This window comes from Gymnoscopelus microlampas (genome assembly GCF_963454915.1).
Source record: "Gymnoscopelus microlampas genome assembly, chromosome: 6".
NCBI classification, from domain to species: domain Eukaryota; kingdom Metazoa; phylum Chordata; class Actinopteri; order Myctophiformes; family Myctophidae; genus Gymnoscopelus; species Gymnoscopelus microlampas.
The window spans coordinates 28,150,415-28,162,914 of record NC_139943.1 but is presented as its reverse complement, the minus strand read 5'-3'; the positions used below and the strand labels follow the sequence as shown (position 1 = coordinate 28,162,914).

Genomic DNA, 12,500 nt, shown 5'->3' with positions numbered 1-12,500 from the left:
ATGTTCTCTGATGTGCACACTCTAACTATGTCTCTCTCATGCTCCCCCCCTCTCTCTCCCTGTCTGTCTATCTCCTGCTGGTTCAATCTCCCAGTAAATGATAATGAACCCCTATCTGTCTCAGTATGTTTCGGACTCACTGGCGCCCCACACAACCTAGCCGACTTTGAGGTGTGTGTGTGTGTGTGTGTGTGTGTGTGTGTGTGTGTGTGTGTGTGTGTGTGTGTGTGTGTGTGTGTGTGTGGGGTGAGACCAAGGCTCACACCATCCAATCCATACAAGCATATGAGGCACCCACCCCACACACACACACACACACACACACACACACACACACACACACACACACACACACACACACACACACACACACACACACACACTGTCTCCCCCACAGCTATTCAGACGGGATTAGGACACCCTTGTGATGGCCTTTGAGGCAAAGGGAGATAGGAATCTGGTGTGTGTGTGTGTGTGTGTGTGTGTGTGTGTGTGTGTGTGTGTGTGTGTGTGTGTGTGTGTTAGTCAGAGTGTCATGGATGTATGATTGAAGATGTTATTAGCCCCGTGTTCCCCTGCAGCTCTGCAACTGAACTCTTGCAGACTATGTGGTGTGTGTGTGTGTGTGTGTGTGTGTGTGTGTGTGTGTGTGTGTGTGTGTGTGTGTGTGTGTGTGTGTGCTCATGTGTATGTTTTAAGGCCTCTGTTTAGGACATGTACTGCAAGTCAATAACAAAAATGTGAAAAGACACTGATCGTGTCCTCCACAAACTGTGTGTGTGTGTGTGTGTGTGTGTGTGTGTGTGTGTGTGTGTGTGTGTGTGTGTGTGTGTGTGTGTGTGTGTGTGTGTGTGTGTGTGTGTGTGTGTGTGTGTGTGTGTGTGTGTGTTGTGACTACACAAGGGGTCACCATTGGCCCACTGTGGACACCATCTGATGGCAGAGGGCTGTAGCCTGCTGTGTGTGTATGTGTGCATGGCACCATGTGGTGTGTGTGTGTGGGCGACCAGGGCAGCGGTCCTGTGTGGCACGACGTCGATAAGGACGACAGGCAGGGGATGTCACGGTCAGGGGTGTGTGTGTGTGTATGACGCCCACCTTTCATCTGGTCCGGCACAGTGGGTGCCATGATGTCACTCACACATGCTTTAAATAGACACGCACGCACGCATGCACGCACACACGCACACACACACATGCACAACTGACTGGTAGAATACCCCAAAGAGAAATAGAGATGAAGGACAGACGATGGAGGCAAATTACGAAAGACAAGAGGAGAGTGAGAGGGAGAGAGATACGGGGGGTTGGCGGGGGGGGGGGGGTAGAATGGTAAAAATAGAGGTAATAGAGATGGAGGGATAGTTGAATGGAGGGAGCAGGGCAAGGACCTACAGTAGATGGACAAAGGGACGAAGGGAGGGATGAATGCATATGGGAGGAGGGCAGGTTGCCTACAGCCCTGGTGTGTGTGTGTGTGTGTGTGTGTGTGTGTGTGTGTGTGTGTGTGTGTGTGTGTGTGTGTGTGTGTGTGTGTGTGTGTGTGTGTGTGTGTGTGTGTGTGTGTGTGTGTGTGTGTGTGTGTGTGTGTGTGTGTGTGTGTGTGTGTGTGTGTGGGTGGGGGACAAGCAATTACCGGTTGGGACGGACATGGCACTGAGAGGGATAGAGGAGAACAGGGGAGGACAAAACCTGACAGGGGGGAGAGAGAGAGAACATACAGGGAGATGAAGGAGAGAGTATGGTTGGTCGCCATCTCTGTGAGAGAGTGAGCAAGGCACACATTTTAGAGAAATGTATCCAAACTGCAAATCAATAAAGGCAAATAAATAAAATATAAATAAAAACAGATTGGAAAATAGAGGCTGTAGTGTGTAATGCAGAGTAGTACTGGAAGTGACATCATTGGTTCTGATCGCCTGTGCCTTTTTACTACGTACCAATTTCAGACCGTATTCACACAGCGGCCATGTTGCTCTTACGTTATACTCCGGAAGTGTGGTGGGGGTAGACCCCACTAAATAGTGGCTTGTTTTCCAAACAGATCAGGTCTCTCAGTATCCAACATTAATTATCATTTTACTAACCTACGGACACGTAGCCACAGCGACACACACATGCATGGAGAGAGAGAGAGAGTGATAGACCAGTCCAAAGTGGTTTAAACCTGATTTATACTTACAGTAGATGCACGGTGGTGTCGCACAATCTACAAGCTCACAATGCGTCACAGCGTTGTTGGCTTTACACCGCCGCGCAGCAAAGTATAGATCAAACCTTAAGCAAAGTAAGGAAGGACACATTACCGTGTGTGCGTTATTGGATGCTGTCTAACCATACCATGTCTCTTCTCCTGTTTGCAGAGGAGGGCATCAATCACGAGTGCAAGCTGTGTAACCAGATGTTTGACTCACCTGCCAAGCTGCTCTGCCACCTGATAGAGCACAGCTTCGAGGGCATGGGAGGTACCTTCAAGTGCCCCGTCTGCTTCACAGGTGAGGGACGGAGAGACAACAACTCTAAACCCAAATCTATACTCAATCGCACGACAGTGTTGCCTGAAAATAATGTATGGATGACAATGTTGGTAGCCTGAAAGTCAGTTATTTTCGCTGAGCATCACCATCGCATACACAGATATATTTCATATTCTGCACAGTTATGGTGACAGATGTTGTAAGTTTGTATCTACAGTAGATAATGTATAGTTGAATGTGAACATTTTATGGAAAAGCATGTTAAACGGCAACATTGTAAGCTGCTTTGAATGTGCAAGAAATGATGCACATCTCGACTCGTACAGGTTTTAACCCCACCATACTCTGAAATACTGTAGGGCTTCAAATAAATCACTGTACAACTCTCAAACCTTTCGGAGGAAAATAACAAGATGGCGGAGGCCTAAACCATGCTCTGTGCATTTCCCTTCATCACCTGTTTTACCTGAAACGATAAACCAAGGCACCCACCCTGTCCTTCTATCTGAATCTCTTTCTATCCCCATATGCTCTCTCTCTTCCATGACCTCAGTTTGCTCTCTCCCGCTCCTCTCTCTCTCGCTCTCGCTCTCTCTCTCTCTCTCTCTCTCTCTCTCGCTCTCGCTCTCTCTCTATTGGTTGTAGAGTTTGTGTTGTGTTGTGCCTCCCCCTCAGGTACACAGCACTACTTTAAACTTTAACTCTATTCCTTGGTGGCTTATGAATTAGTAAGACAGGCACCGCTCCTTTGGGGAGGCTTAATAATTCAACACATGCACACGCACGCACGTGCATGAGACCACAGCCAACCAAAAGTTTACTGAAACAAAGAAGATGGAGAGAAAGAAAATGCAACACACAACAGTGAAGCGGAAGTAAAAAAAAAAAAAGAAAAAGAAAAAAGAGAAGAGGATAATTTATTGATAAATATCACAAAGTCTACTGAGGATAGTTCTGCAGGTTTCTCTTCCTCTTTCTTCCTATCTCTTCCTGCACCCACTTTTCAGTGTGTACTCTCTCACTTATCTCTCGCTCTCTGTCCCCCCTCTCTCTCTCTCCATATCTATATCCTGTCAGCTCCATATTGCTTTTTTTGTGGGTGTATATCCGTGTGTGTGTGTCTGTGTTTATGGTTGTTGACAGGCGTCAAGTGTTTATTTACTGTATATATGTGTGCCAGCGAACACTTTTATTTGTGTGTGTGTACAGTGTACAGGTGATACAATCAACACACAGGAAATGGCCTTGAAATCTCTCCTGTAAGATCTCCTCATCTCCCTCCTCATAGCATCATTCATGTACTGCTGCCTCGGTTGACTTTTAAGTTCTATTGTAACACTACAGTAATTTACTTTTGTTTCTCATGTAATGCAGATCTGAACATGTAAAAAGTAGTATTGTTATGACTCAAAACATTTAACCACTTAAACTCTATATGTTTCCCTCATGTGTCTATTATACTTGGTCCCCTCCTTTTCCCCCTCTTTCACCAGCCTCTGGTGGACAAATTGGTGCACAGAATGACATGCATGAAGACTGCCCCGTTAGGCGTCTAAACCAATTAATGACTTAGTCCCTATTCAAAGATTTTCTGAAATAGATATAGAGTTCTAAAAAATCTACAACACTACAGTAGTTGTTTTGAAAATCTTGAAAATTCTGAAAAAAGTTATGATATGCCCAATAAGTTTATAATGTGATGCCCTATAATGCCCAACAATGACATACCCAAAATAGAGATGCCAGGGTGAAAGTAGCTACCACTTGAACCCAAGCATCTCTATAATGGGGGGACATTTGCCAAAAATAGCCGATCTACCAGCCCACAACACAACGTGTTGTGAAGTTGTAGATCAGCTATTTTGAACAGCTAAGAGATTTGGCGCAGAGGGAAAACAGTTCACCAAGCACAGAGGCAACTCATGTCCAGTTTACGAAGTATAAAGTGTGCAGCTACAGCAGGGATGGCAAACTCATTTTAGCTCAGGGGCCACATGGAGGAGGGCCAGAGGGCCAGAGGGCCGGACCGGTAAAATCATGGCATAATAACTAATAATAACAATAACAACAACTTCAGATAGTTTTCTTTTTTTACTTTACTTAGTCTTAGTTAGTACAAGCACATTCTGAAAATGTAAACTTCACAAATAGGGATGGCCAAATGGAGACATTTTATTAACCGTTTACCTACCGTTAGGCCTTACCGATTAATTAATCGATAACCGTTAAGATTATTATAATTTTTTTAGTGCCAAAATACATTTTATTTCAAAGGGCCAAGTCTACACAGTTTGTTTTGTGTCTCCAGCAGAGTTTCTAGTGTCTCTATCTCTCTGGAAGAGGTTGCACATGAACTCTGCAGCCGCACTGAGGCGCTCCAACACAAACAATACCAATACAAAGACGAGGAAGAAGAAGAGGAAAGTGGAAGTTACGTGTGGTTGCAGGTGTAGACTTGGCCAAAAAACAATTAAAACATTTTTGGCACTAAAAAAAAAGATTTTTTTTTTTTTTTTAAATCTTTGCAAAATCATCTCGCGGGCCGGATTAAACTAGTTAGCGGGCCTGATCCGGCCCGCGGGCCGTATGTTTGACATCCCTGAGCTACAGTATAAGGGAACTTTTTGTGTATGTTTGCCTCCATTGATGGTTGTGTTCTGTTGGTTCCTTCCCTTCCCTCAGTGTTTGTCCAGGCCAACAAGCTCCAGCAACACATCTTCGCCGTCCACGGGCAGGAAGACAAGATCTACGACTGTTCACAGTGTCCCCAGAAGTTCTTCTTTCAGACTGAGTTACAGGTTGGTGGCCATTTACTGTACCCAGTCTCTGCTGTTCTGTCCTTCATTCTGGCCTCTCTGTCTCCGTCTGTTGTTTTGATGTTGTGTTCTTCTATTGTTCTATCATTCTGTCTACGCCGGTACCAGCTCTGATATTCAGTTCATTGTTTCATCATTATAGCATTTTAGTTGTTGTTGTTTTTCTTCTTCAGTATGTGTGACATAGGGTTTCAGGGTTTTGGGAATTTACTTGGTTTATTTGATATACTTTTAGCCTTAGTTTTTCAGGCGTTATGAGGAAAGCCTTGATTTGCAAAAACTGAAAAGGGAAGGATGAAAGAATGCAAGAAAGATCAGAGGTGGAAAAACGAAATAAAGTAAACAAAACACATTTTATATTCAGTTCTATTTCGTTTCAGCTAGTTTCAGCCAACAAAATGATTTCTCCCTTTTTAGTTTTAGTCTTAACTATAATAACCCTGTGAACTATGATGAAAATGAACTACCTCATTTATTTGAGTTGAAACTGAATGGAGTCCAGCCTGGACTCAATGGAAGCTAGCAGTGCTAATGGGGTACTTCTGAGTGTCCGTATGGTCACTGACCATTAGACTACCCCATACTGGATTATCTATCATGATAGCTCTTTAAGACCCACCACACTGGACTCCCCTCCCTCCATCTCTGCCTCCCATCCATCCATCTCCATTTCCTTGCTGTTGGGCGGAAACCTTGTATGTCCAAAACCGTTTGCAAAATAGAATGTGTGTTCCAGTGGATCCAATGTAGTTATTTTTTACTTAATTCTTAATATTTGTCATAAAACCCACAGACAGACTTAACCACTTTCAACCTGGCATCCCTGTTTTGGGCATTTTAATCATAGAAGGAAATATTGAAAATAGCCGGTCTACAAGCTCCCAATGTGTCGCATGGCGTGGTGATTATGTAGATATTGTAAGCTACTTTCAATACATTTGCATGATTCCGTCATACGATGAAAAAACATAAAATTGTGAAAAGAAAAAAACGAAATACGGAGATGCAAGGTTTCTTCCCAACAGCGTCGATACGTACTCCTCCTTACCCCAGCTATCTGACTAGTCTCTATTCTTCCTTCTGTCCATCTCTCATCCTATCCATACCTCTCTCCCGCCAGGCTCCCCTACATCGGTATGACCCTCCTTCCGGTCATCCCTCTTTATTTCTGTCCCTCCACACCTCCTTCACACCCTCATCTCGCTGTTTTGCTCTATCTCCAGACGTCTCTCCCCCCTGTTCAGCCTTCCTTCCTTCCATTACTCCCCCTCCTATAAACCTACCTTATCTCTTTCTCTGTCAACCCATCCCATCTTCTTCTCCACCCCTCACACCCCTCCATCCTTCCATCTCACCTCATGGAGCCCTAGCAGGGTTCTGGCAAGATTCCGGTCATTAGGGTCCCGACACATCTGTGTGTGTGTGTGTGTGTGTGTGTGTGTGTGTGTGTGTGTGTGTTGAGAGGGTATAACTCACCCACGAGTAGGTCTGTTGGCCAGGTGGGGTCAGTTCTGCGATGATGTGTCTCGTCTTTCGTTGTCATCCTTCCCATAAGACCCCCTCCCATGCCCCGTTACCACTCTTCAAGTCGAGGTCATCCTTATACCCTATCTTTATTTCCTCTTAACCACTTTGAACCTTGCGGGCCTATTTTGAGCTTGTAATTACAGGTGAAAACTTTCGAAAGCATTTTTTTCTTCTTCTTCAAATAGCTGCGACGCATTGTGAGCTTGTAGATTGGCTATTTTCACTATATTTGAAATAGGGCTCAAGTGGTTAAGTTATTTCTATTCATTTTCTTTTTACACCTACCGTATAACATAATAGCTTGTGATCCTCCCCTGTCACTTGTCAGTCATCACATCCATTTGTTGAATTAACAAGATTTTACCATGCGTGCCGGACACTGACGGTATCATAAGCATCCATGCTAATGTCCATGCAATAAGGCCACAGAACCTACATCCTCCAAACTGTCCTGAACCACTGGCTAAATAACACACACACACACACACACACACACACACACACACACACACACACACACACACACACACACACACACACACACACAGGATGAGGCAGTGATGCAGGGCCGGAGGTGGTGGGCATATGGCCGGTCAGTCCATTTAACAGCGGGGTGATTGCTGGACCCTGTCGGTCACTGTCCACACACACGTGCACGCACAAACACACACACACACACACACGCACACACACACACACACACACACACGCACAAACACACACACACACACACGTGCTCCCACACGTACACACAGATTCCTGACAGAGAGATAAACACCAGTCTATGGCACAGCATGGATGCACCCACCACCCCACACGGCTCATATATAGACGCACGCACAAACATGTGCGCGCGCACGTACACACCGTCGTGTCATCCATCCTCCTCTCCTCCTTTCCTACACTCTCCATCCACAGAGGCCTCCTTTCTGCATTGGATCAATCCATGCTGGTCATCAGGTTCAATACAACACAGCTGCTTATTGTTTTCTTTCTCACAATATTCATAGTTTTGTATCATTCTTGTGTGTGTGTGTGCGTGTGTGTGCACGCACACACGTGCATGCGTGCATACGTAAGTATTTGCACGCAAATATTTACGTACTCTATGTATGTGAGTGCGTGCGTGCATGTGTGTGTGTGTGTGTGTGGCATGTGCATGTGTGTTTGTGTGCGTGCATGTGTGCGTGCGAGTGTGACCACCACTTCTGGCCCAACTTGCCCTTCCACAGCCTTGTGCCCCAGGGGAAGGCTCTCTAAGTGGGCTAGACAGAAAGGCTGACTGGGGGAGATGGAGAGCCACGACCATGGAGGTTAACCCCACGGCTAGCTGGAATCACGTGTGTGTGTGTGAGTGCATGTGTGCGTGCATGTGTGTGTGTGTGTGTGTGTGTGTGTGTGTGTGTGTGTGTGTGGGGGTGTGCGCGCGTGTGTGTCTGTACATCTGCAAGTGGAATGGGGTAATTTGTGTGTGTGTGTTAATGAGGTGCAGATGGATGCACAGGGCTGGTTGGCCCGCTAGAAAACGCTATGGCCTCTTTCAACCCCTCAGAGGGACCGTATGATGTCCAACACACACACACACACACACACACACACACACACACACACACACACACACACACACACACACACACACACACACACACACACACACACACACACACACACACACACACACTCTACATACACAACTCTTTCATTAGTCCCCCTGTGTCTCTCCCTGGGGGGTCTGTGCAGGATGGACACGTCATTGCATCATCCTCTCTCCCTCATGACCACCTCCTTCTGCACTCCTTCATGTTATTCCTTTGTCTCTGCTCTCTCTCTCTCTTTCTCTCTCCCCTTCTCTCTCTTCCTCAATCATTCACTCCCCCCATCACTATTGCTTTCCCCACACAGTTGTTTAATTTCTCTCTGTCTCTTTGTCTCTCTCTCTCTGTATCTTTCTCTCTGTCTCTCTCTCGCCCCTCTCTCTCCCTCTTTCTCCCTCCCTCCTCTCTCTCTGCGGGTCCCAAAAGAACCAGCCTCTATGCATATTTTAGTCCCTCTCCTCTCCTCTCCTCTCCTCTCCTCTCCTCTCCTCTCCTCTCCTCTCCTCTCCTCTCCTCTCCTCTCCTCTCCTCTACTCTCCCCTACTCTCCTCTCCTCTCTTCTGTGCTTCTCCCCTGTGTCCCATAAATAGTGCAGACATAAGCTGGTAAATAAGAGATGTTTTGGTGTGTGTGTGTGTGTGTGTGTGTGTGTGTGTGTGTGTGTGTGTGTGTGTGTGTGTGTGTGTGTGTGTGTGTGTGTGTGTGTGTGTGTGTGTGTGTGTGTGTGTGTGTAAATAAGAGATGCTTTGGCCCTCATCAGCAGGGCCCTCCTGGATCAATCCCTGCCTTTACTCCCGACTACACACACACACACACACACACACATCTTGTTCTGTCTCCCTGCATCTTTGTTTGCTCGTCTTTGTTGTTACTTTTTGTTTAGTTCAGTTTTTCATTCTGTTTATCTCTCCTTTCTTGCTGTTTCCCTCTTACTTTCTTCTATGCTCTGACTCTGTTTTATATTTTTCGTCCTTGTCCTTTTTTTTTTCTTTTACCTGGTCCCTCTCCCTCCTTCTTTCTGTTTCTCATCTCTCTCTCTCTCTCTCTCTCTCTCTCTCTCTCTCTCTCTCTCTCTCTCTCTCTCTCTCTGCGGTGCTGAGCTCTGCAGCTGTTAATCTATTTACCCATTCACCCCATCATGTATCTGTCAATGTATCTATCCATCTGCTTCCATCTGTCTGTCAGTCCATCCCTCCGTCCGTCCGTCTGTCCGTTCATCCATCCATCCATGACCAGTTCTATAAATAAATATATAAATAAAAACAAACTGCTGTTCCACTCGCTCTTAGCCTGGCCCCTCTCTCTCTCTCTCTCTCTCCCTGCAGTGTGCAGTATGTTTTACCTCTGACAGAACTTTGACTCTTCACACTTTTATTCCCAGCTATCAGGAAATGCAGTGCTGTGACACCCCCCCATCCACACATAGCTCCATCCCTCATTGTATCTCTGTGTCTATCAGCTGTATTGTTTCCTTTAGCTCTATTCAATATTTCAGCGCTCTTGGAAGTACAGGATGGATGGATGGATGGAAGGAAGGACGGAAGGAGGAGTGGGCGTGGATGGGAAAGTTGGTGGTGAGGGGAGGGTGTTTATTTGTTATCCAGTCTCTCTCCTTCTCTACCTCCCTGTCCACCTCTCTCTCTCTCTCTCTCTCTCTCTCTCTCTCTCTCTCCGTCTATCCCAGTGGTGTTGAATATTTGAGAGTTGTGGCTCTACGCACACACTCACACATGCACCATGCACACACCCCCCACACACACACACACACACACACACACACACACACACACACACACACACATCCATGCACACGTACAAAAACTTGACCTTACAGACAGCTTGCAGTCCATGCAGTATGAAAGGATGATGAGATGGATGTGTAGGTGGACAGAGGGATATGGAATTAGACACAGCCAGGCAAACAAGTGAACAGATGGACTCAAAGGTGTGTACCGTACATTCTAGATTAAATCAATTGAAACAAAAGGATGTAGGTAGATGGATGAACAGACAGGCAGGCAGGCAGGCACACTTAATTGTGAGTCCAGCATAACCTCGCATCATCAGGCTTTCCACATGGCAAGTCCAACATTTAGATCAGTGCTTCAAACTTTTTCATTTCACGTACCCCTTAACTCTCAGTTACAGACCTATAACAGTCCATTTGGACCCCCCTCAAGGAACCCTGAGGGTCCCTGGACCCTACTTTTGCCTCCTTTCGACTGGCAGTCCAGCCCCGCACCGCACCGCACCTTTTGGCCTCGCAAAGCCTCGCATGGCCCAGCACCCAAAATATCTCCGGTTTCCATAGCACAAAAGTACCCCCTCTCAAATCCACAGGTATGCGTAGCCGTATATCATACCTGTTATTGCTTCTTGCTTAACATTGTAATGTAGACCAAGTGGCCAATTGTCCTGTATACAAATGCAAATCACCTGTCCAGGAGTACTCCAGCTATCGGTAAGAACCACTGGTATAGATACATATTCGTGAGGAATCAGCCAATCGGGTGCAAGCTATCCGTCGGGGCAGGGACGTGCAGAGGGATTTGGAGAGGCAGGGTCTGGAATTTCAAAAGGGCGCCTATTGGATTTTTCCCCCCCAAACAATTACGATACGTTTTGGCCCGAAAACCCAAAACGTCCGAAAAGTTATCATTGCTTGCTTAATGTCCTCAAAGTCACGCACCCAACAAGCTTTGAACTGAGCAGATTGGACCTTCCGTTCCAGAGATAATGGCCAAAACATCTTGAAAACGGCCACTTTCGCCGGTACTTTTTTACCGACTTAAAGGGGCAGGGGCTCGAGCCCCCTTTCATGTCTATTTGTGCATGTGCCTGCGTCGGGCGTATGGGATGTACACTATAGTAGCTCCAGGAACTACGTCAGGAGTCCTGAACGTCAGCTGCAAGCAAAGAGAGAGATGCATATATACTGTACTGTAGTAGTGCGTCCCAACACTTGCTTTCAACACGGAGCCGGCTGTATTTCTTCCTGCTACATTTAGTCCACTAACTGTCACACTACTTGTTGCGCTACAAGTACGCAAGCTGGGAAGGCAAGTCAACATTACAGCAAAATTATTAAAAAAATATATTAGGAAATTGGGAATCGATTCAGAATTGTAGAAAATAAGAATCATAATTTTGTTTTAATGAATAAATGTTTCCCCTCACCCTACTCAGCAGGTAGAATCAGAAGGTTCTGGCTAGGTCCAGTCAGAACCAACTATATAAGGCAACCGCTCATTATTGACTCAGACATCACATTAACTCCCCTGTCAAGGACTGCTGCTCCGCTTTCACTACATCAGTGGTTGAGGTGCCTGTACAAAAATCACAGATAGAAAAATATCAAATCCTTCTGTTCTCGGAGCAAAACTGGAAAAGGGTTTTTCATTTTATTGGCTAATGTAGAGCAGGGGATCAAGTCCCAGACAGCCGAAAGCCTGTAGTGTGGAGCAGAAGCAGTGTTGTATGTTAGAGCAGTGATATTTGGCAGTCTGTGTGTGAATAACATTGTCTTTGTCTGAGTGTCTCTGTCTCCCTCTAACTGAATTATGGAGAAAGTGTGTATGTGGTTGAAATGGCAATAGGGTTGTGTGTGTGTGTGTGTGTGTGTGTGTGTGTGTGTGTGTGTGTGTGTGTGCGTGTGTGCATGTGCGTGGGTGCATATGCGTGCGTGCATCTCTGTCTGTATGTGTCTCTGTCTGTCTGTCTGTCTGTCTGTCTGTCTGTCTGTCTAGGTGCTGGGGATGTGACTGTTGCATTGAGCCACAATGTGTACCACTTGATCCAGCTATCCCCATGACATTGTGTGTGTGTGTGTGTGTGTGTGTGTGTGTGTGTGTGTGTGTGTGGATTTGATCTGGGGGTCCCAGTGGCGTTCCAGGGGAGCATACTCAGCTGCCCCATGCTCACTGGGAGACTCTTGTGTTATTAGAATGGGGACTTGGGACGCACAAGGACGCACAAGCCCCTGTGCACACACACACATACACACAGAAAAAAATATACACATAATACACTGACAGTGTATACACATGCAGACACTGACAGTGATACACATGCCTGCACACATATTG

At 46.1% G+C, this 12,500-nt stretch overlaps 1 protein-coding gene across 2 annotated transcripts in view; it reads left to right on the top strand.

Moving 5' to 3' along the window:
- Positions 1-12,500, top strand: part of znf423 (zinc finger protein 423) — a 207,048-nt gene that overhangs the window by 182,901 nt on the left and 11,647 nt on the right. For both annotated transcript variants that reach the window (XM_084059129.1, XM_084059128.1), the window contains 2 exons: positions 2,364-2,495; positions 5,160-5,275. In XM_084059129.1, the coding sequence (XP_083915255.1) occupies positions 2,364-2,495; positions 5,160-5,275 (248 nt within the window). The remainder of the gene's footprint in view (positions 1-2,363; positions 2,496-5,159; positions 5,276-12,500) is intronic.